The sequence below is a fragment of the Peromyscus maniculatus genome, chromosome 12 (genome assembly GCF_049852395.1).
Source record: "Peromyscus maniculatus bairdii isolate BWxNUB_F1_BW_parent chromosome 12, HU_Pman_BW_mat_3.1, whole genome shotgun sequence".
NCBI lineage: Eukaryota > Metazoa > Chordata > Mammalia > Rodentia > Cricetidae > Peromyscus > Peromyscus maniculatus.
In genome coordinates, this window is record NC_134863.1 from 78,956,655 (window position 1) to 78,982,391 (window position 25,737).

General features: G+C 46.3%; 1 protein-coding gene across 7 annotated transcripts in view; it reads right to left on the reverse strand.

Annotated features, from left to right (window-relative positions):
• The window catches only part of Tiam1 (TIAM Rac1 associated GEF 1), a 403,079-nt gene that overhangs the window by 53,809 nt on the left and 323,533 nt on the right, over positions 1–25,737 (reverse strand). For all 7 annotated transcript variants that reach the window (XM_015987745.3, XM_076549156.1, XM_076549155.1 and 4 more), the window contains 4 exons: positions 20,582–20,686; positions 13,647–13,728; positions 6,248–6,334; positions 574–798 (listed from right to left, as the gene is read on the reverse strand). In XM_015987745.3, the coding sequence (XP_015843231.1) occupies positions 574–798; positions 6,248–6,334; positions 13,647–13,728; positions 20,582–20,686 (499 nt within the window). The remainder of the gene's footprint in view (positions 1–573; positions 799–6,247; positions 6,335–13,646; positions 13,729–20,581; positions 20,687–25,737) is intronic.

The following is a 25,737-nucleotide window of genomic DNA, read 5'->3' on the forward strand; positions in this document are numbered from 1 at the left end:
TAACTCTGTGGGGGTCCCAGGAAGGCTTCCAAGGCAGGGGTCACCCAAGCTGCTTCTATCAGGATGCGTACATGGGCACCAGAGGGAGCAGGAAAGAAAGGAGGTAAGAGTAGCAGATGGAGCGGGGGTGCGGGGGTACGGCAGGGTTTCCGCTGACCCGATTCACGTTCACGGGAGTCACACCAAGCAAACACCTGCTGGAGAAGATGCCTCACAAAGCCCCCAGTTCCTCTCACGGGGGAAGAGGCACAGGGCTGGGCAGACTTTGGGGTTGGAGACAGAGAAGGCTACAGGAGGACTATGCCTCTCCGGGGCATCTGAGATCCCATGCCTTTATCCACGACCATGAAGTGGTGGCCTCCCATCACTCACTCCTCTCCAAGACGACAACGAGCAAAAGACACACAAAGCACATGTTCCATGACAAAAACACCTTCCCCTTTAAAAATGTCAACAGGAAGTACAGGGCAGCTTCACTCACTCAATGACAGCCTTCCAATGCCCGAGGTGCACAGAGTGTGGAGCGTGCCCCAGGGCACAGGCTGACGAGGCACAGCCCTGGGCACAGCCTACCTGGGTTGCTGGTGAGGAAGGCGAGGGGGCTCTCGCCAAGGTCCACAGGGCCGTCCACTCGGTGCGGTGGGTTCTCCAGAAGCTCCGCTCCCCCCTCCAGCTCAGGGTAGGTCCTCACCAGGAGGCCCAGGGCGGGCTGTGAGAGGAAATCTTTGAGCATAGACGAATTCAGGGTGCCGGCGGCACGATTATTGATCTCGAGAACCTCATCCCCCGCCTTCAGGCCTGCCAAGGCAAGGTGGAAAAGTTTTAATGTCACACAAATCAGAGCACAACTACTTAGAAGTTCTGACAGGAGGGGCATGCCAAGCGCTCCTGGAATGAGTCTCGCAGCCCCAGGGCTGCTGGGCGCAGGATGCAGCACTCACATGGGTTTGAGAAAGCGCTAGACCAGTGGTTCTCAACCTTCCTAACCCTCGACCCTTTGACACAGCTCCTCGTGGTGTGGGGACCCTCAACCATAACATTATTTCCGTTGCTACTTCATAACTGTAATTTTGCTACCGTTATGAACTGAAAGTATCTATGTTTTCCAATGGTCTTAGGTGACCCCCTGCAGGGGGTCACGACCCACAGGTTGAGAACTGCTGACCTGAACCCACTCATTACTTCTTCAATGTGTTCTAAGCATCTGCCAATCTTCTTCTCCAAATGCTGAGTCTGGTTAACTCCCCAACATGCTGGTTTCTGGAAATGTTGGCAACAGTGTTTTGTACACACTATTATCTATTATCATTTCTAGGAGACTAAAATGCAGAAGTTTCTTCTGCCTACCACTTTCCAAAGTCATACAGAGAGGACAGTCTACGGAACCAAATGCAGCTGTTATCACCACTCCCTCTGCCTTTGAATGACAGGAGGACCCGGGAAGCACATCTTCATTTCATTTTGTCAGGTCCTCAGAAGTTTCTGAAGCCTTTGCAGGGCACACCTGGGAAAGGGCCACCCGAAGGGACAGCCAAGAAGAAGCCCAACCTGGGGAGACCAGAGGCTGTGCCTAAGGAAGGGGCGGCTCAATTCTTTATATAGCCACTGCAGCTGCTGGAGGAGGACAAAGAGGAGGAGGCGGCGGCGAGGGAAGGGAGTCTCCCTGAGATGGGAGGTGAAGGAAGGGCTGAGACAGAAGAATTGCAGAATTGAGAACCGCCCCACCCAAGGCAGCCATGGATCCCAGGTCTGACTCTGCAGAAGGATCATTCTAGAGAGTTCTCACTTCCCAGATTTGGAGCTAACCCTGGCTATCCTCACTCACTCTGATTTCTAAAACTTACAAAACCCATTACCGAGCATAAAACAGAGAAAATGAAAAGTGCATGGGGAGGGGGAGGAAATGAATGAAATGAGAATGTTTTTGTGTCCAAGGTAAAATTCTGTTGAGTAAACCATTCATTGTATTTATGATTTATTTGTTTATTTCTATGTGTGTTTTGTCGGCATGTACATCTGCATACCAAGACAGCATCATATTCCATGGATGTTAAAGAGGTCATCAGCTGCCATGTGCCTGCTGGGAATTAAACTCAGGGTCTTTGGAAGAACAGCCAGTGACTTTAACCACTGAGCCATCTCTCTAGCCCTAAACAATTCATTTTTAGGTAAAAATCTGGAGCAGTGTAATATTTAAACAGAAAATATAAAATTCCAATATATGAAAAACAGAGATGTTAGTGTTTGGCGTGTGTGTGTGTGTGTGTGTGTGTGTGTGTGTGTGTGTGTGTGTGTGTGTGTGTGTGTATGTATGTCCTGGAACTCACTATGCAGTTCAGTCTGACTCTGAGCTCACAGCAATCCTTCCATTGCCTCTCGTGGGCTAGGATTATGGGTGTGAGCCATGGCTGGCTTTGGTCTTTTCTTAAAACAACTCAAAGACCTGTAAGTCCGGTATCACAGGATATTGGGATAAAAAGATCTGAAAGCCAGAAGGCATCTATGAAGATTTTTGGAGGGAAGCTTCCGGGTTCATGCGACTGGCAGAGTAAGATAATGGCAGGTTGAGTGCTGACCCCTGGAAACGTTGTCCCCATGTCCTTGCACTCACAGAACCTGTGAGCGCATTTTTGCCTTCAAAGAGGATCTTTATGGTTGTGACCATAAGACTCTGCATGGTCTGGTGGGTCTGTGTCCACCTTCACCGGGCCCATGGAAGAACGACCACAAGGAAGAGCGGGGGCCAGTGAAGGTGGAGGCAGAGCCTGTGGTGATACAGCCACAAGCCCTGGATGTGGCCAGACACTGGATGAGGCCAGAGAGGGTTCTCTCCAAAAGGTTCAGGGCGAGCATGGCCAGCGAAACCTTGCCTAGCTTCTCCGGAACTGCAGGCGCAGAAATTTCTGCTGCGGTAAGCCACCCAGCTTCCAGGACTTTGTTATGGCAACACCAGGGAGACAGCACAGAAGGCGTTCTTCTCAGAATGAGGGAAGAGGAGAGGCCATGTCCGCAGTACTGTGCTGTGACACCTCCCACTGGGGTCTTTCTGCCACAGCTGCGGCATGGGCAGCCTCTGGGACAGCTGACACCTCACCCCCAGCCCCAGTCTCATAGGTAAGAGGGAAACGTGGTGAGGAGGAAATGAAGCTGATCGTGTAATCTCTGAAGACATTCAATAAACATTGGCTCTCCAGGTTGCCATTTACCCCTAACTGACGCTGGAAATAAGAATTGACCATGAAAAAAGTCTCCAAGCTGTCTGGAGCAAGATGGCGTGTGTCCTTCTCAACCAGGCTATGTCCTGTGAGGCCATCATGAAAATCCCAGATGACAACAAACGACTCTCGAGTGATCTCCAAGGGAGAGTGACGGTCCAAAAACAAACAGGGCCGTGATGAATGGAGACGTGGAAGGGTCAAAGAACACACCACGGTACAGAAAGTCCGTTCTGCAAGGGCAGCCCATGCGGGCCCACGTTCAGAGCCGTCTGTGTGTGAAGAGCAAGAGGGTGGGAGTGGGAACATGGGACCCAACTGCAGGAATGGCCAAAAGGCCAGTGTGGCCAACGAAAAGGAACAAAGGTGGAAACCAGTGTGTGCTCATGCAAACAGTGCTCGGATCCACTGCGGCCACCGCTCAACTGGCCTCTCCTCTCAACAACATACTCTGGCCATTTTAACAGGGCTGCAGGCACCTAGGCTGTGTTCAAAAAGCCAGTCCGAGTTCTAGTCTGTATGCTAATGAGTGGTCAGAGGACTTGGGGTCGCTGATTCTGGGAAAGAAAATATCTCACAGATGACAGGTAAAACAGATGACAGGTTATCGAAGGCTGGCTGATCCGACAACATCAAGCTAAACTGGGGGAGTAGAGGGAAGCTGGGGGAGGGGACATTTGGTACAGAGTACACAAACAGGCTGTGTGGCCTGCAGTGAGCCCCGAAGGGGGGGGGTGGGTGGGATGGATGTTTTCATTAATTGCCAGAGCTAACACTCCACGCGCCTCCTCCTGACACTGCCCGCCCTGTGTGGGGTGTCAGGATGGTATTTGTGGCTGGAGAAGACCCATACATACACACCGGTCTTACCTCTGCTGAGAACACTGCTCTATGGCGCGAGGAGGCTGGGGAGACATTTGTTTTCATGGAGCATCAGGGTTCTCAGATTCAAAGAACTAAGACAGGATGTGACTAAAGCCAGAAGATCCCCCACCCCCAGGCCACGCCCACGGCACACTCATCCTGCTGAAAGCGATAACGATCAGGCCCCAGGTCTGGAGGGGATCAACCTGTCTCGGTTCTCAGCTGAGATGCAGCTCAGCGCCTCTGCAAACTCCGGCCTCCAGTCTGCCTGTGGTCTAGAAAGTACAGACGGAACAGGCAGGAGGTTCTCCCCCAGGACAGCTAGCACATGATCCTCACTATCCCTCCCCACGTCCCTCCTTCTCTGTCTGTGCACACACAGACTGGCTGACAGCACAAATGAAATGATCCACATACAGAACTCACAAGCTATGAAACACCCAGTACTGCGCTCGGTTGCCACAGGGATGGAGGCAGGAAATTCATTCCCCTTTGTTCCCAGGGCCCCAGTCAAGAGTTCCTGGCAGATGAGATTTGGGTAACTGTGTCTGAGGCACAGCGGACACACAGGTGCTGGCCAACGTGGATTATCTTCCCACAAGATTCCACACCAAGAACAAAATTCCTAAACTTACCGACTGGCTTCATATTTCTGTAAGTATAATGAGCTGAACAGTGACGCCCTCAAAACAAAACAAAAACAATCATGTTCTGACTACAACATCAGGAAGCAACCTTCTTTGGAAAGAGGTTCGGCTCAGGCACGAATCATGGAGATAATTAAAATAACTACTACAACTATACAATATGAAGACATAATTAAGTCAAAATAAACCCTAAGACAAAATTCGTGGAAATTTAGGGTGAGTGTTAGATCAAAATGACCTCTGTTCTTAGAAGACAGCCACAGAAGGACTAAGGACATGGAGGAATGGCCATGTTGAATACTAAGGCCAAAATAGAACACATCAGTTAATAACCAAGGATCACTGGAGAGGGCTGGCAGCCGCCATGTCTAAGAATTCTGACAGATTCTTCCCTGAGGCTCCAAACGGAATCGATCCTCCCAACACCTTGGCTTCAGACTTCTAGCCTCTTGAACTGAAAAATTTTCTGTGTGTTTGAGCCACAGAGTTTAATCTGTAATCGTGGTCCTAAAAACTAATGGAGTGGACAAGTTCTGGCTTCTCTTGGTACCCTTGGTGGGTGGATTCCAAGATGGCCCTTGAAAACATCTGCAGATGTAGTGGAGTCAAATCTGCATACAGCCATATTTGAATCATCTGTAAATTATCTGTAATATCTAAAGCAACATCAATGCTATGGAACTGGTAACTACATTATATTGTTTAGGCAATAATGACAGGAACAAAGGTGAGTATATGTTCAGTATTTGGTAACTTTATAACCACTGACCCCCTCCCTCCCCTGGAGATTTTCAATGTGTAGTTGGTGGAACCCAGAGACGCACAGTCTGTGGATATAGAGGGTCCACTGTAATCTAGGGTGACAAGGGAACCTGAGAACACCGGCAAGACATAGCTGGGCAGAGCAGACAACGGAGATGAGGAGGCTGGATCTCAAACCAACCTCCGCTGACTCTCCAGGAAGTGACGGAGTGGAACAACCTCTTCTGGGGGTGCTGCAGGCTCGGGCAATGCCTCTGACAGTGAGGGCCAAAGTTCTGCTTCCCCCAAGCCCCAGAGCTCCCCAGAAGATAAAGAACCATGGTAGTTAGAGGAAATATCGCAGTAGTCCCATAGATACAGGCTCAGAGTCTCCTCCTAAACCTAGGAGTGTGACATTTCTTGCACACCCGAATTCATGGAGTAAAACCCCCTTCCTTGGCACTGTTTTCAAGGAGAAATATTCTTTATACACAAACCCTCTGGAAATGTCTTTCTCATTAACCAATGAGAAAAATCCAAAAGGTTATGAGATAAACAGGAGCCACGGGGTGGGGGTGGGGGGTAGAGGTAGGGGTTTGCAAGTCTGTAGATTGCTAACACTGGAGAGGTTGATGCAGGGAGACTATGAGTCCATGACCGACCTGAGCCACACCAAGAGTTCCAAGCCAGCCTTAGCTAAGTATCAAGGCCCTGTCTCAAAAACTAAAAAGCAAAAAAATGTAACAGAAACAGAAGCAGCCAAGGCCTCCACAGTCTTACCTTTCTTGGAAGCTAACCCGGTTTCCTTGACGCTGTTCACATAGAGCCTTCGAATACCATCTTCGTCCACAGAAGACAGGGAAAACCCTACAGAAGATAGAAGACAGACCGCAGGGATCACACCTCTGAGTGTTTAGAAAACAACAGGAAGTACCTGCTGCGAGCACAGAGGTATGTCTGTGTTTGGGGTTACACTTTGGAATTGTTTGTCTTTCCTGTTGTTCAGATTGTTTTACACAGCAGGGAAAAAAAGTATTTTTAGATCACTCTAAAAGTGACTACTTATAAAAATAAATACCACTGGTCCACTAATCTTCATACTTCATACCCGCCTGGGAATGCAAACAAAAGGGCATTCTTTTACCTCACCTGTTTCCTGGCAAAGGGCATTGACTTGCCCTTCCCATCCTCTTCCTTACATGGCACACGACAGACAGACAGACAGACAGACAGACAGACAGACAGACAGACAGACAGACTTACCTCATGGGGTCCCTTACCTTTTTAACTCACTCATTCTACATGGTAGGACACACTGTCCCAGTTGGGGTGTGTGTTCACCCATATTCTACATGGTAGGACACTGTCCCAGGGTGGGGTGTGTGTTCACCCATATTCTACATGGTAGGGCACACTGTCCCAGGGTGGGGTGTGTGTTCACCCATATTCTACATGGTAGGGCACACTGTCCCAGGGTGGGGTATGTGTTCACCCATATTCTACATGGTAGGACACTGTCCCAGGGTGGGGTGTGTGTTCACCCATATTCTACATGGTAGGGCACACTGTCCCAGAGTGGGGTGTGCGTTCACCCATATTCTACATAGTAGGACACACTGTCCCAGGGTGGGGGTGTGTGTTCACCCATATTCTACATGGTAGGATACACTGTCCCAGGGTGGGGTGTGTGTTCACCCGTATTCTACATGGTAGGATACACTGTCCCAGGGTGGGGTGTGTGTTCACCCGTATTCTACATGGTAGGGCACACTGTCCCAGGGTGGGGTGTGTGTTCACCCACACTCTACATGGTAGGGCACACTGTCCCAGGGTGGGGTGTGTGTTCACCCATACACACTGCTACTGGACACTGCTCTAATTTATTGCCGCATTCTGAAAACTCACTTTACCTATACCATTTCATATTGGAATCTGGTTAGCTGATTTCAGACTCTACTAGTGATCATCAAACTATTAAATAGTTAACCAATGCTGGGAGCAGAAGAAAAAGTTGTTTTTAAAAAAATAGGCAAAATAAATAAATAAAAATAACGAAAGGAAAGAAAAAAACCTGTTATAAGGCTGGATGCCAGAGAGCCATTGAGACTTTTCCAGTACTGTCAAAGTGAACATGAAGTTTTCTGTTTAGCTCACAGTACCAGGAAACAGGTGACCGACCAGCTTCGGGCAATCAAGGCCACCTGCCACTGCTAGTTCCCCTATAACTCTGTCAGATACAGAACAGAACTTCCTAGCCTTCACTCTGTTATCAGTTTGAATTTCATTTTTATGGGGGAGAGGAATTAAGATGCTAATGGCATGTGATGAGAACGAGCCTGCTTAGTTGGAAGACAAGATCAAGGCAGAGGACGCACTGGAACCACAGTTGACAGAGGTCAGTCAAGAATTTCCTTCTGTTCCGTGTGTGTGTGTGTGTGTGTGTGTGTGTGTGTGTGTGTGTGTGTGTGTGTGTGTATGACTGATAAGGAGTTAGTGAGGCAGGGGAGCCCTACAATCAATTATGAAATTCTGCACCAGGCACTTGGGTACAAAATTTAGACATCTGGACACGAGAAGCATACTAGAGTTCTCAATCTGGTGGATCATCTCTGACTGCGAACAGCGCAAAGGGGCCGTGGGCACAGCTTTCCAAAGGCTTGCACACAAGAAGGACACAACCTTACCAACACACACACACACACACACACACACACACAGCATCCTAAAGGAAAAATGTGTAGGGCGAGGCCAAGCTCATGCCGGCACCTCTGTGCATCATAGGTATGGCCGTGGGGTCTGTGTAACCATCTCCTCCATCAAACGAACGTAAGCTGAATGAAGAACATGGTGATCTTACAGCCAATTAACAAAGGCTTTATGTGGGATAGGAACGCTCTAATCTCAGCAGACTCTAACGAAGGCCAAAATGATCGCCAACGGACAGAAGGAGATCATTCAATATCAAACTAAGGTAACCAGCAATTAGGAAGCTGCCCCTGTAAAAACAGGAAGGCATGATGAGTGATAAGTGGCCTAGCGACCTAGTAAAGGAAGTAATTAAGACTGAGTGAAGAAAATTAAAACTGATTTGACGAACTGCCAGGAAATCCCTCATACAGACACCCACGGCCAAAGGGAATCCACATAGAGAACCCCAAACCAAGTCCAGGATGCAATAGCCGTTCAAGTACAGACACACACCAAAAAAATGACACACAGCTAACACAGAGTCTCAGGGGTACTCCAAGCCAAGGGAGAGCTGCAGTGTTGACCTGTGCACACGTCCACTCAGAGACCGCCTAGGACCTAGCTTAGTCTAAGCGGCATGTAATCTGAGTACCATCTAGGGGCTGGCAAGGAGAGAAGAATGCCCAGGTGTTTACTCGTTTTCTGTTGGTTTGGTTTTTTTCAAGACAGGGTTTCTCTGTGTAGCCCTGGCTGTCCTGGAACTCACTCTACAGACCAGGTCTGCCTCAGACTCAGAGATCCCCCTGCCTCTGCCTCCTGGATGCTGGGATTAAAGGTGTGAGTCCATCACTGACTGGTCTAAGTGTTTACTCTTTAAAAATTTATTCAGCCAGTTGAGTTATTAGGTCATCCTCAAACGGCCTGCATACCTGTGACACTCATATGTACAGGAAAGCTACACGTAAGCTGATGTTAGGGCTGGATGCAGACTGACTGAGTGTGCATTGAGATGCCCCAGCAGTCTCTGGGGTCGGAGGCCAACAGATCATCTAGATTATGGGCTGCCAGTTTAGTAAGAGCTAGAATCCCCTAGGAGACAATCGCAGGCATGACTGGGTTAATTGAGTTGGGAAGGTCCACCCTACAGGAGGGTGGCTGCATCCTCTGAATGTGAGCATTCATGACGGACCATCCCCTCGGGCTGTGAGCTGAAATAACCCCCTTCTCCACTGGGTGGCTTTGTTAGAGGATTTCCTAGCAGTGGCAACCAGAAAAGTAACTACCACTGGGACTCTTCATCTTTCCCAGCCAACGCGGCCAGCGCTGCCAATAGGAGTCCGGATACTGAGAGCTGGTTTAGCTGACATCACCAGCCATGCAGCAGGGCTTTCCAGAGGGAAGCTCAGGAAATGGTACCAAGTGGTTTGGCCCTGAGAACCTCCTCCATCAGCGCAGTATGGCCACAGCCTCCAAGCATGGGGGCTACGAACTGTATGGAAGTAATGGTGGCCACAAAACCCAACCCCAATCAAAACAAAGCTCGCTCGCTCACTCTTTCTTCCCTCCCTCCCTCCCTCCCTCCCTCCCTCCCTCCCTCCCTCCCTCCTTCCTTCCTTCCTTCCTTCCTCTCTCTCTCTCCTCTCTTTCTTTCTTTCTTTCTTTCTTTCTTTCTTTCTTTCTTTCTTTCTTTCTTTCTTTCTTTCTTTCTTTCTTTCTTTCTTTCTCTTCCTTCCTTTTTTTTTTTCTTTTTTGATTTTTCGAGACAGGGTTTCTCTGTGTAACAGTTCTGGCTGTCCTGGAACTCCTTGCTCTGTAGACAGGCTAGCCTCGAACTCACAGATCCACCTGCCTCTGCCTCCCGAGTGCTGGGATCAAAGGCGTGCGCCACCACCGCCAGACCCCACTTTATGTCACACAGCGTGAGCAGCCCTAAAGTCTATACAGTCCAGCACCCGCATTCACACCCATGGTTTTTACCTCCTATGACTGTGGTCACCCACACTCAACTCTACTCACAACATATTGTTACAGCTCTTCTTTATTATGACCCATTCTTGTCACTATCTTAATGTGCTTAACTTACAAATCAAACTTTGTTAGGGGCTGGAGAGATGGCTCAGTGGTTAAGAACACTGGCTATTCTTCCAGAGGATCCAGGTTCGATTCTCAGCATCCAAAGGGGGGCTCACAACCATCTTTAATTCCAGTTCCTTCTTCTGGGCCCCCAAGGCACCAGATATGCAACATAGTACACAGATAAACACACACACAAAATGTGCATACACATTAAAACTGTGAACTTTATTATTGGTATGCATGCATGGGACAGGGAATAGTAGAGGGCTATGTGCTAACTACAATTTTAGGCACCTGTGGAACATCCCCTAAGGAAATAAATGGAGGTAACTATAGGGTGTTTTTATGCCAAGTGCCTACTTCTGGGTCCCCAAATCACTCAGTCCAGACCAAAAGCCCGAGAGCTTGGAAATCCGCTCTTTTCCAGATTCCCACTGGCTTACTCTCGCTCGTTCGACAGAAATGAAGAACGAGCAGAGGAAGAAGCACTACCACAGAGCACCTGAGTCCAAGGGACCAGACACTTGTTTCCGCCAGCGCCACCAATTTACGGCTCTATCACGGAGGTCTCATTTCTGTTGCACACTAAGCCCTTTATAAACATTAATTCTTTGCCATTGAAAATGTCCTCCAGGCTTTCTGGTGTGTTTAGTTCAAGGGTCAAACAGTAAATGGCATGAAGGTATAATGGAGGTGGCCAGAGCTACAAAACCAGGTCCTATTCATTAGGCTGCAGTACACTCATGAGCATTTTGAGATGTTATTTGCCTGCGGGCGGAGATGCAGAAGGAACATAATGCCAGCTGTCTTGTGAAGGATTTGGAAATTTCCAAACACTAAAAGATTAATAGCTGCATTCAGAGAGAGAGAGAGAGAGAGAGAGAGAGAGAGAGAGATCTCAAATACATGTAAGCAGTGGTCTTGACATTTCGCCAGGAACTGCCAGCTCCCTCCAGCACACAGTAGGCCCACACTTGTAAATAGGTGGCTGTGATTTGCTTAGACCTGTGACTGTCACTGAGTAAGACCTAACTCGCCACTTCTCCTATTTCCTCTACGCAAACCACAGACAACATCTCGGGTGACAAGTTCTCCAGCTGGTTTGGGAGAACAGACAACAGGAGTCTCAGCTGGTCCTCAGCGGCCATGTGGTGAGGGGGAGAAGGAAACGTCAGGTTTGGGGCGCTGGGCTTTGTGATTGTTACCTCGGCTAACTTTACCTCTCCAGGTTCCCCCACTAACTGTACTCAGTGCTAATTCTGTTACTGTTGAAGCTAAAAGTAGTCTTAAATATACGGGAAGGACTACATACCTAAGATAGGAGATTTTTTGTTGTTGTTGAAAGATGTGCACAACAGTTGAGTAGTGGTGGGGTACACAGAGTGAGATCTAGGACACAGCCAAAGCTACACAGAGAAACCTGTGATAGATAGATAGATAGATAGATAGATAGATAGATAGATAGATAGATAGATAGACAGACAGATAGATAGATATACAGGTGATAGATAGATGATAGATAGATAGATAGATAGATAGATAGATAGATAGATAGATAGATAGATGATAGATAGATATACAGATGATAGATAGATAGATAGACAGACAGACAGACAGACAGACAAAGCTACACAGAGAAACCTGTCTTAGATAGATAGATAGATAGATAGATAGATAGATAGATAGATAGATAGATAGATAGATAGATAGATAGAGGATAGATAGATGATAGATAGGTAGATAGATAGATAGATAGATAGATAGATAGATAGATAGATAGATAGATATAGATAGATGAGAGATAGATAGATAGATAGATAGATAGATAGATAGATAGATAGATAGATAGATAGATAGATAGATAAACAGCCAAAGCTACACAGAGAAACCTGTCTCAGATATAGATAGATATATAGATAGATAGACAGACAGATGATAGATGATAGATAGATAGATAGATAGATAGATAGATAGATAGATAGATAGATAGACAGCCAAAGATACACAGAGAAACCTGTCTGTGATAGATAGATAGATACATAGATAGATAGATACATAGATAGATAGACAGACAGATAGATGACAGATAGATAAACAGCCAAAGATACACAGACAAACCTGTCTCAGATAGATGATTGATAGATAGATAGATAGATAGATAGATAGATAGATAGATAGATAGATAGATGATAGATAGATAAACAGCCAAAGCTACACAGAGAAACCTGTCTCAAAAAATGAATGAATGAATGAATGAATGAATGAATGAATGAATGAATGAATGAATGAATGAATGAATGAAAAGAAACATATAGACAGACCTGCACAAGTCTGGCCCTTGACTGGCACCTACCACTTAGTTGGAGGGAACTTCCCAACACTCCAACATGGCTTGTATGTCTACACAGTACAAACCATGTCATTCAGAGTGAGTATCTGCTTTCCTCCTGGGACTCTAGGATTTGGGTGTGTGTCCGATAGAGGGTGTCTAGGTGACCTACTTTCCAAGAAGGGCCTCAGGGACTAGGTCGCTACAAGTTCCCCCAAAACAGTATATCCTGTGTGTTGCCACACTCTGACCCTGGGGACTCAACTCTCTCCTCTCGCTCTAGTGAGCGAGCGGTTCTGGAAGCCGAAGCCAGCTGTCGCTACCCTCTCTTCCTGTCCCTTTGTCTTTGTTGATTTTGCTCTGTGTTATTTCACTGTAATAAGTCACAGTCACTATGCACTCCGTCCTCGTGAACCAGCAAGGCAGCGGCGGTCTCGGGCACCAGAGCACAGCAGCACATAAGCAAGCCCTTTTAACTTCGCCCGCGGAGAAAGTAGGATGGTGCCTGTCTGTGGTCAGGACAGGGAAGTGAATATTTCCTTCGCATGTTATGCACATCATAAAATGAAGCAGTCCACTGCCATTATGTCCAGTTCCTTCCAACGACTGCACTTCTGTGTGTCTGTGTGAGTGTGTGTGAGTGTATGGTAAACACAAGTGCAGAAGAAGGAAGGCAGGGCATTGGATCCCTTGGAACTGGAGTTACAAGCAGTTGTAAGCCACCCAAGGTGCAGGGATGTGGATTTGGATCCTCTAGAAGAGCAGCAAGTGCTCTTAACCACTGAGCCATCTTTCCAGACCCCCACTCTCCACTCCCCACTCCCCGACTACCAATTTCCTTCTTAAGACAGCAGAATCCTGCAGATTCAAGTTAAGAGACTGCAGGCCAGAGGCTTCCCTCCCCGTGCCCAGGGTGAGCATCTCTCTCCGTAGCTCAGCTGCTCATCACAACACAGGAGACAGATGCGTTGTTTGAGACCGGCCCCAGAGGCTTGTTATTGAATTGTAAATACGCGCACATTCTGTTTACACGGAAATGCTTTAACTAGAACACAAGCAGCCAAGAGCAAAGACAAACAAACCTACCGTAATTTCCAGCGGCTGAGTCTGACTTCTCAATGTGAATACTCTGGGTGACTTTGGGGCAGATTTCAATTTCTTTGTAAAGCTGCAAATTACAGAGAGGAGGCTAATTAGGACCCCATCCATCACAAATAGCTTCTTAGGATTGGTCAGCATTTTGTTAATCTATTTTTTTTCATAACTGATACCTGAACAAAAATACATATTACATCAGTCTTTTTTTTTTTTTAATGCTGTAACCTATTGAGAGTTATAACGGAAACTTAGAATTCTCATCACCAAGTTCAGCTACAGTATGGATTCTAACCCATCCTCTCCCCCGACACACATACCACTCCAGGTAACACCCTAAATTCATCATAGACCTGAAAAATAATGCCTCAGTCATTAAACCCTCCAGTGCTTGGGTAAGGGATTGATCGAAATTAAACAGTGGTTATGAATGTGTTGAGTGAGATTCCTCAAATTACAGGGCACCTCTGTGCTGCCCCATAGTACTTACACACGAAACATCCACAGTAGGATGAACTGGTAGAGATGGACGTTGATACTGAAACAAATGTGTGGATGGACAAGATTCTTCAGTAGCCACTAAACTAACTATACAAAATAGGCTAGAAAATTAAGTACACAAATCAGTCCACTGTCTAGTACCCCAACACTGTCTGTATGTAGTGTGTTTCTGTACACACTCAAGATTGAAATAGTGTATAGCTCGCACCTCAGAAACAGTGTTGAAATCAACTGATGTTATGGTTTCATCTGTCTGGACCTAACCTCATACAACGTGAATTTTCAACTATGTGGCTTTTCACCCCATACTGGGACAATCACGATCTCCATTTTACAAATAGGGGGGCTAAGGCTGGTGAGATAGCAATAAGTTGGTACATCCAGGGTAGGCAGGGCAGGATCTGAGCCCAGTCTTACAACCCCCAGAGATATAGCTCTCTTTGCCCTATAATGTGACTCTCAGGCCAACCTATGAAACCCAAAAAGGCCCAAGGTCAGGAGAGTGAACCTTCTTCGGAAAAAAAAAAAAACCTAAAGCTGAAATCCAAATTTGAAAACAAAAGAGCAAAAGCAAATGCAAACTGTTATTGGATCTCGAAATGAAAATCAATCTCAAGCCACAGAATTGAACAGACACTTCATTCTGTAGTACTGAAGAAGTCCTTGCTGATGGCTGCCCCTGCCCCATCTCTCCAACATGTCAGTTTATTCAGGCAAGAAGAAGAGAATACAAGTTACCTCCTCAGTGTCCCCTGACACCGCAGGATGGGGGTTAGAGTTAGGAACGTTAGCGGTACAGCCTGGGTGCGAGGGGGTCTAACTCAATATGATTTTATGTAGATACTTAGAAATGTCTCACAAAATGTAATTGTCCAGTTGGAAGACTTCAGGGATAGTGATTTTATGATCAGAAAACACAGTCACCAAAATGACAACTATGGAATGACTTCAATAATGAGCTTACAAAGACCTAGCAGGACAGCACAGTGAGCCATACAGCCTTACCCACTGTTCGTCTCTGCTTAGGTGAGCCCTGGGAGAGGGAGCATTCTCAAATATGTGTGATTGCCAATCCTTCCCGCCAGGTGGCAGCATGTAACTACTGCTCTACCCATCTCTGCGAACACCCAGCGGGAATACACTTGTGCAGCGTGTCTCCTCTTTCTGCTGCTCTCTGAGGACAGCTCAGTGCAGTATACACGGGCCTCGGAGCCGCACGATCACTCGTGCTGACTCAGACTGAGGCCAGATTGAGCCAAAAAAAAAAAAAAAAAACCACTCATTAAATACAGGAAATTTCAAGAACGTGTTGTGTCTTAAGATGTTGCTCTGAAACCACAGTATTTGGAGCTAGGAAATTTGAAATCTGGTTGCTTTATGCACAAATAAGTGGCACATATATTAAATCACCTCCATTTCATTAAACTGATGAAATTGCATCTCCCCTACTCTGTTCAAAAACTGGGTGAAAGATCATCAGATTTTAACACTGCTTTCAATAAGCGGGCACTTGGGTCTCACAAAATCATGTCCCATCTCCCTGTCTCCTCTGGGTGCCCCAGCCTAAGCCACCATGGCTGCCCATCTCAGCCACAGTGTCCTGGCCTGCAGAGGTTCTGTGTGCCCATATCCTGTATGGTCCATCGGCCGTACACCACCCTCAAGGAGCCTGTAACAGAAGAGGTCACCTATTGTCATTACTAAATATAGGGCTGGTTCCAGGGCCCGTATGACCCCAGAATACCCAAACCCCTGCACATTCAGCTCTCCTATGGAAAACAGTATTTTCATAAAATCTATGCTCACTAGCTCATACGTACTTCAGACTGCATTTGATACCTAATAAAATAAAGGATTGTTTTCGGATTGGGAATAAGGGCCCAGGAAGTCTACACATGCTCAGTAGAGTCATGGCCATCAACTGTACATTGGACTGTATATATTATATATCATAAAGAAGTAACAATTGGGAGGGTTTTTTTTCCCTTTTGTTTTCAAACACTGTCAATCTACAGCTTGATGACTCCACAGATGTAGAAGGCCACATGTGAGGTCCTTTTTCTCCTGGGGTTCCCTTCTCCTCTGGACTCCTATCTACACAGCCTCCCTGTTCCTCTCTAACTTCATGTCTGGCACCACGTCTTTTGTCTGTTTGTTTTACCCTCCTGGCATGGCACAGCCTCCCTACCTCCTGGGTGACTTCCTCCCTACCTCAGGCTGGGTCAGTTTGTCACCTACTAATGCAGATGCATGGGCATGCATGTGCCTGCACACATGCATGTGAGGGCCAGGGATCGGTGTCAGGTGTGTGTGCACATGCATGTGGAGGTCAGGGATCGGTGTCATGTGCCTGCACACATGCATGTGGAGGTCAGGGATTAGTGTCAGGTGTGTGTGCACATGCATGTGGAGGTCAGGGATCGGTGTCAGGTGTGTGTGCACGTGCATGTGGAGGTCAGGGATCGGTGGCAGGTGTGTGCACATGCATGTGGAGGTCAGGGATCGGTGGCAGGTGTGTGCACATGCATGTGGAGGTCAGGGATCAGTGTCATGTGTGTGTAGCCAGCACTCTAAGGACCCTCCTGTCTCTCCCTGCGCTGGATCACGGCTGCACACCACTGCACCCCCTTTTGCAGGGGTGCTGAGGTTTAACTCTGGAGCTCACGTGCGTGTGTCCAGAATTTTACCAACAGACCCTTCTCCCCAGACCCGTCTCCTCCCCTTGAGACACTTTCTGCAGAGCATACCTAAGACTCACACCCTCACTCTTCCCGCCTCCCATTCCAACGGTACAGCTAAGCACACAGCACCACACCTCGGTCTGCCCCTCACTTCTTTCTCTCCCAAGCCTCACAACCCGCTGATGGTGCCGAGTTTAAATGCGTGCCTGCAAACCTGAACAGAGGCTCCTCCAGAAACAGAATTCCTTTTCTCTTTGGCACATACCCCATGAGAATTAGAGATTATGCCAGGCACAAAAAATGCTAAGTAAATATTTGCTGGATGAATGAAGAAATAAATTAATCAATTTTGCCTGCACATTTTATTCCCCCATCACTTGAATAAGAACTCATTTAGTGTGAGATCTGAAAGGTAGTGTCTCTACAGACTGCACCCCGGGTTTGTGACCATTCCATGGATTGGTCCCAACATATTTCACGAGAAAATAGCCAAACGGGTAACATTTACATGAATATAATCGGGAATGCAGACAGACAATAACTAGCAGTAGATATTCACATGCAAGAGAACTCCCTGCCCACTAACATGAACATTCATCACCCGCCAAGAAGATCTCAAGCCCAGGACTCACTGTTCTGCTGCTGATGGCATAGAATTAAGTATTTGGGGCGGGGTGGGGGGAGCATGTGTGAGAACACGGTTCCTGCAGAACACTGGCATCAGCGTGCAGATGAAGGACCAAAGCTAATTAACACTGTGTGGACTGCTGCTTGTTCAGAAAGGGACAAGACATCCAATAAGCTCTCAAAAAGCCACCAGGAACATTACTCAGAGGGGCTCTGCCTGGGATGAAACCACATCCAGATGAATGAGCTAAAGCAGAGATCCAAAACCCGGGACCCACTGAGAGGATTCCAGGGGTCGCGAACTTAGGGAAAAAAGTAAAAATTACCCAGAATATTTGTAAAAAAGCAACATCTTCAATGATCAGGAATGCACATGGGCAACACACACAGCAATCCTAAGGGTGCCTGTGCCTTTATCATGAATAGAAGTTATCTCAGCATCATATTCTAGTTGGTACTAACAGCTCCCAATATCGTTTATACTTGCCACTACTTCCCGAGTACTGGTAGTCACTATACCTACTCCCAGGTCTTAGAATTTAGTGAGCTAGTAACACGCTATCCGTCATTTAAAGTGGATTTTTGCTCAGTATCTTGTTATAACTAAGCCATGGGGAAGTCCATACATATCCCGTCTTGTGCAACTACAAGCACTGCTCTGGGCAGGGGTCTGGAAGCCTTGTCAGACACCAAGCTGCCCAGAGCACAGAAGCTTAGAGAACTTGGTAAGATGGAGGTGTTGGTGTAGGCAAGACCGTGCCAACTGCTTCCTTGGGGAAATCTCGGGGCCAGAGACTTCTGCAAAGGGGGGAGAGAGAACCCAACGGTCTCTTTGCACTTTAGAGTTGTTTTTTTTTTTTAAATTCTGACATGGACATAACAATTACAGGCCCAAACAGACTGAACTTAGCACTTCATCACCCCACTGGATAAGACCACACAATATCCAAAGCTTAAAAACGACATTGGAGGAGGGCTGGAGAGGGGGGTCGGTGGTTAAGACCACTGGCTGCTCTTGTAGAGGACCTGGGTTCAGTTCCCGGCACCCACGCGCCAGCTCACAACCATCTGTAACTCCGGTTCCAGGGAGATGTGTCTCCTTCTGGCTCCTTTAGGTTCCAGGCATGTACATGGTGCACACATACATAAAACACTCACATACATAAAATAATAAAATAAAAAGATTTAAAACCATAACATACGAGTAATAAAAATTTTGAGGTCGTGGCTCAAAGTGGCACACGTGCCTGGCATACACAGGCACTGACGATGGCTGCCTAGGAGCCCCGCGATGTATGGTACGCAAAACTCACAAGTCGTAAGGCATAAACTGAACTATGTCCGTGTTATCAGCTTAGCCTCTTTCAATCGTCTCTTCTCTCAGAGTTTTTAGATCACATAGTTCCAGGTTATGCCCCAAGCCGATCTGAAATCCACTGTGTAGCCAAGGCTGGCCCCAAACCTTCACTCTCAGTCCATTGCCCAAGTCTCTCCAGTGCTTAAGTTACAGATGTTCACCACACCACACACAGCTTGCTATGCTGTTCTCCAGGCTAGCCTTGAACTCCCGGGGGCCAGGTAATCCTCCTTCCTCAGCCTCCTAAGTACTTCTTTCCTTCTTAAGTAAGGAAAGGACTCTCACATAGAGTTCGTTCACAGGACACAAGCAGTGGCTATTCTCTACTTCTCAGAAGGGACACCTCGGCCCCTCACTGCTGAGTGACCTCCTCCATCGACCTGGTCAACAGTGGCTTAGAGGGGACTAATCACTTCGGTCCTTTTCCCTTTTTTCTCAATATTATTTATATATATACATATATGTGTGTATATATAGGTATATATGAATAAATATATATGTGACTGTTTTGCCTGCAAGTATGTCTTTGTACCACATGTGTGCAGTGACTACAGAGGCCAGAAGAGGGCACCCGATACTCCAGAACCATAATTATGGATGGTTGTGTGCTATCATGAGAGTACTGAGAACCCACGGTCAGTTCCTCTACAAACAGTCGGTGTTCTTTTTTTTGGTTTTTCGAGACAGGGTTTCTCTGTGTAGCTTTGGCACCTTTCCTGGAACTCACTCTGTAGCCCAGGCTGGCCTCGAACTCACAGAGCTCCGCCTGCCTCTGTCTCCCTAGTGCTGGGATTAAAGGTGTGCGCCACCACCACCCAGCTTGCAGTCAGTGTTCTTAACCACAGAACCACCCACCCTTCCAGGCCCATCTTGATCCTTTTCCAACCCTTCCAGGCCCATCTTGACCCTTTTCCAACATATAACGCGACAGACTGTTACAGAAGTACAGTCTCACATTTCCTTAGAAACATTTAAAGGGATCTGAGGTGACCTTCTGTAGAGGTTGGCAGAAACATTCCAAATCATAACTGATGCAGTGAAAATGTAATTGTACATATTTGTCAAAGCCCTTTAAACTGTGTGCTTAACACTGGTGAGTGTTTCCTAATATAAGAAGTACAGTTCAAAAAGTTGATCTGAAACAGCATTTCCTAATGAAATTCTACACCGAGGTTCCCCTTTCCAAAGGAAACCTCTGGGCTGCACTTCTGCTTTCTGTGGTAAGGCCCTACCCTGTTTTCATGCCCATATCCACAACAAGCAGCTCCGGGGCCCCAGAAGGATGACTAAGAACCAAGAGGCCGGAACATTCACCAAGGCAGGCTTGGGGCATGTCATCAGATGGCCAGGGTGGTTGTGGGTGTTTTGTTTAACACCCGCAAGATTTAACCCATCCGTTTTCATAAGAACGTGGAAGGCGCACAGAACTGGAGCGCGCGCGTGCTCTTATTTTGACAAGTGCCAACTGATCTTAGAGTCACCAATTAAAAATAGAAGTCTGCAGGAAGAGTTGCCTGAGGAGTACCTGCGGGTCTCCGCGCCCTGTGCGACGGAGCAGCCCTGCTCCCTGGACGAGCAAAGGCAACTCCACTCTGGGGTGTCTGAGATGCGTGGTTATTTCTGCCAGCTTTGGAGCTCTGAAGGAAGCTCCCTCATTTCAGAACCCGTTCCACCCCACCAGCTACAATTACCACAAGTACATGCATAATTTGAAAATCATCTCAAATGGAATGTACGTGGACAGCGGTCATAAACATTACCAGCTCGTAAATGTCCTCCTCGGGCTGTGGAATGTAGACCTGCATCTTGTTCTCCATTAGAAATTTCAGGCGCAGGTAATGAGCGGAATGATCCAGCTGATGTGCCTGGGATGGAAGGAAGGAAAATGTCTGTTTAGTAGTAAAGAGGAGAGATTACTTCTCCAAGGACGTGGGACTGTTACCTTGTTTCCTAAGGACAATAGAGATGGGGTGTGTGGTGGGATCCTATCCTTAAAAGGGTAGAACACAAATCAGACCTGGAACTCATTAATAATAATAATTCCACGGGGATCATGCAATTCAATGCAGAAAACTGAATCACGGCCTCTTTTCCATGTATTTGATTAATTGCGCTCTGTAACACTGGTTTTTCCAACAAAATCTATGTTACATTAAAGAAGCCCTTGAATATAACTACACACACACACACACACACACACACACACACACACACACACACACACGGTAACAAGAGAGGGGGAGGAAGCATTCACAATGAGAGAAAAAGGCTGTGCCCCAGGAAATTTGGGGCCCCCAGGACAGGTGTTAGCAGCTCACTGCAAGCAAGTTAGCATGCACGCAAAGCATTTGAATTCCAGTCTTACTTCTATATACCAGAACGGGATCATACTTATGTATTCCAGAACGGGATCGTACTTATGTATTCCAGAACGGGATCGTACTTATATATTCCAGAATGGGACTTCCCCCAGGGGCAGTGCAAGCGCCTCCAACCTGGGAAGCACACACATGACTTGGGAATTAGTGTTCCCAGGGCCATTTCTTTGTCTAGGATAGGTCAAAGGATCTACTCTACCTGAAAAGCCGTTTTTGAATTCATTTTGATTATAAAAGATACCACCATAATATGGTTTTATAAATACTTCTCAGTACACAAAAAGGAGGCATATGAAAAAAAAAAAATGCTTTTCAAATGTTACAAGATGCCAGGCAGTAGTGGTGCACGCCTTTAATTCCAGTACTCAAAAAGGAGGCAGAGGCAGATAAATTTCTGTGAGTTCAAGGCTAGCCTGGTCTACAGAGCGAATTCCAGGACAGCCAGGGCTACACAGAGAAATCCTGTCTAGAAAAAAAACAAAAACAAAACAAACAAAAAAACCATCAAATGCTACAAGACACCATGAAGTTATACTGCAATAAATGAAATATTTAAATGGGTACTTTTAATTGTAAAGTGCCCTTATCACTTAAAAATACACCCTAAAATACTATCAAGTAAATGATAAGCTTTTAGAATTTGTTTCCAAAGTAATCCACACTTAAAAGGTGGAATCGGTAAACCTTAACATTATATATTCTATGCAATGGGTACATGGGAATTTATTATGTGGATCTTATTTTTACATGAATTTGAAATTGCTCAAATTTTCAAAATAAAATTTCAATTTTATATAAAGTATGTGATTAAAATATCTCTCTTAGCCGGGCGGTGGTGGCGCACGCCTTTAATCCCAGCACTCGGGAGGCAGAGCCCGGCGGATCTCTGTGAGTTCGAGGCCAGCCTGGGCTACCAAGTGAGTTCCAGGAAAAGGCGCAAAGCTCCACAGAGAAACCCTGTCTCGAAAAACAAAAAAAAAACAAACAAACAAACAAAAAAAAATCTCTCAATGTAGGGTTTCTCTGTGAAGCCCTGGCTGTCCTGGAACTCACTCTGTAGCCCAGGCTGGCCTCAAACTCACAGAGATCCGTCTGCCTCTGCCTCCCAAGTGCTGGGATTAAAGGCGTGCGCCACCACAGCCGGCTGAGAATTACCCTTTAATAAGTGAAATTCATTTTAATTGGCAAATACTCCTACTCTATACTGTCAGTATAAATATAAACACAGAGACCACACTAATAGCATCCCAGTCATCATCCCCTTAACGTCCACTCCGTCACAGCTAGCACCGTGGGCAGTGTGCCGGCGGGCACTCCATGAAGCCGCAACGGTACAGACAGACACCAGTCCAGATCGCTGCAGGCCTCCGGAGTGTGCTCGGGTTTGGAGAATCCGTATGCGGGAAATGGGAGACAGAGGAGTGGTGGCTGTTTAATACATGCACGGAGGATGCTCAGGTACTACCACAAAAGCACATTTCCAGAAAGTGGACATGAGATCCCTGGGAGCACACAACAGAATGATAGAGACGTTTTCCTATCGCTGGTTCTTGGGTTTTAGTCCCACAGACTGTGACCTCTGAAGTCCACAGGGCAGAACAGACACTGGTTAGTGAATACATCCCTGGGCACCTGGCTTTCTTTCTCTATCTCTGAGACAGGATGCCTCCACCCAGGGCTCTCATGTCAGAGGTGAAGAAGGAAGATGGGTGAGCTGAGAGAACACACAACAGGAAAACCTTTAAGAGTGCTACCCACTGCTTGTGGGATACAAACAATAAAAAAACAGTAATAGGGTGATGGGACAAGAAAAGTCCCCTGTGTGCCTGGCTGGGGCAGGGGTGGGGGATGGGGGTAATGTCCGGGTCAGGGTTGGAGATGCTTCTCTCTGTCCCAGGTCCTCACAAAATCTTTAATTACAAGGAAACATCTTGTTTTGCCATCTGCTCCCTACTGAGGTGGAAAGGGAGGAGGATGGAGTTTCATGGGGTCTCAGTAACAGGAACAGAGCAGTTTGGACACCTACTGTCACCATTAATAAACACTTGTGGACAGTCCTAACCAGACTGTCCCTTCCACCGTCTGGACATCACAGCCAGTACTAACCTCACCCAAACCTCAGAGCGGCGCTCACCAGCCAGCTGTCAGGCACTATGAAACAGAACAGGGATCTCACCCTGCCCCAAACCCCACACTGCTGACATCTGGAATCGCACAGACAAGCGCCAGGTGGGGTTTAGTGATGTACAGAGAACACGGTTCGGGCTGCACATATTTTTCCAAATGTTTTTATATTACTCATTGTCCTGATAACTTTAAAAAGGTGAATACACACCACAACTGTGAAAAGGAGAGCGGGCTAGAGTGTTAGCACATGCCTACAATCCCTGCACCCTGGAGGTTAAGGCAGAAAAGTTTCAAGGTTGAGACCAGCCTGGCTCAAAATAAATAATACTTACATAGGCTTCATAAGAAATCTAAAGGCCTTTATGGTTGGTAAACAGTTATTCTAAAATCGGGACGTGGGAGATGAGTACTCCTATGGGTCCACCTATTTTGGTGAAAGTTTCAGAATCGTGAACCCACATAGCATGGCCAATCTAAAATGAAACACAGTCTTAAGAAGCTAATTAAGGGCTGGGGAGAAGGCTCCGAGGTTAAGAGCACTGGCTGCTTTTCCAGAGGACCCAGGTTCAATTCCCAGCACCCACATAGCAGCTGACAACCGTCTGTAACTCCAGTTCCAGGGGATCCAGCATCCTCACACAGACATACATGCAGGCAAAACACCGAGGCACATAAAATAAAAATAAATATTTTTTTTTAAAAGGAAGCTAATTAAATCCTCGGATTCTCATTATGAGCTTCAATATCAAAGCCGGTCAAAGTATCAACTGTGTTCGTAACATTTGTCCATGCAAGAAGAACTCCAGATGTTAGAGAATACTGAAAGGTGGGTGGCTGTTGAGCATCTGGCTGGTTTTGACTTTGTAAAACACTCAAGAGAAAATTTACTTGCAAGAGGAATTCCATTAGGGAAAAAATTAAGTCGTACAAATTTGTTTTCCTACGTACGTTTACTCATATCACTTAGCACTGTATCTGTTTTAAGGCAAGAAAGCTGGCTGTAAATTGTGCCATAAAATAAATATTACAACTGGGCAAGTTTTAGTTTAGTTGGCATTTTTTTTTTAAAGATTCAGATTTTACTCTAATTATTTCAAAGGATTAAGTAATGATGCAGATATTTTAAATAAATAGTTTGAGCATTTAAATACTTGAGAACTGGATTGGGGAAACACCTGAGTTGGCAAAGTGCTTGCCTTGCGAGCACAAGGACCTGAGTTCTTCTTCAGGAACCATGTCAAGCTGTCACCATGATCCCAGTGTTTGGGAGGGGGACAGGGTGATCCCTGGGGCTAGCTGGCCAGCCTGTCTAGTTTACTTGGCGAGGTCCAGGCCAATTGGAAACCCAATTGGAGGTGATTTGTGTTCCTGCAGATGGCACCCACAATTGTCCTTGTGCCCACACTTACAATGAACAGACACATACATACACATATAAAGATATTCAGTACAAGCATGTAGTAAAATTGACACCATGGTCACACATGAACAATATGACCAACTATGAAAGAATGGATCTTTTTTTGCAATTTTTTTTATAATTCCAATAATCTGAATATATTTTTTAAAAACCCTATAGGATGACAAGGTTATGGGCTACATCTAACAATCATTTCAGTATCTATGACAAGAAATGTGTATCTTGAAAAATTAACAATACCAGGACTTGACTGGTGATCGAGGGCAGATGGAAACTAGATGTGAAATGATGTGGATCAGAGAATAGGAAAGAAAATGAGCCAAGGCAAAAGACAGAAGAGAGAATTGATTAGATTTGAGGGACAGCATCCATGACCAACGACAATGAACTAAAAGACCCCCGTTCTTACGTCTCTGTTTTCCATCCCTTCCCCAGGAATCAAAACCCACTCACCACTGGATCATGTGACAACACATGGAAGCCCTCTCTTCCCTTTCCAGCCTTAAGAATAAAATTGCTCCACGAATTACTGAAGTCAAGAAGACATCTAGGTCTGAGCACACTATATACTTTATCCCATAAAGACCCTTTCCTGGAGACCATCGGTGTCTTAAAGTCCCCCACGCAAGTTTGCTAGTTTTAAACTCATGAGATGTTAAGTTTGTTCTACGTTGTCTTAGTTCTATGTTTTGGAGGGAAATGGCAACCCAGGGAACCTTGGGCGGGATGATCTATTATTGTCACAGGGAGGGACTTGTACCTTGAGAATGCCCACAGAAACTCAGCAAGTAACCAAGGAACATAAAGGAACAGCACAACAGCATTATTTAGTGGTGGTCTCTCTATGGCAGAGACATCGCTTTTTAGTCTCCTAGTTTCTAGAAAGGCTAAAGGCTTACAAAGAACCTAAAACTGGTCCAACCAACTCATTGTACACCTCCCACAGATTAATTTCTCACAAAAACATGGTTACCATGAAACTATGGCTTAA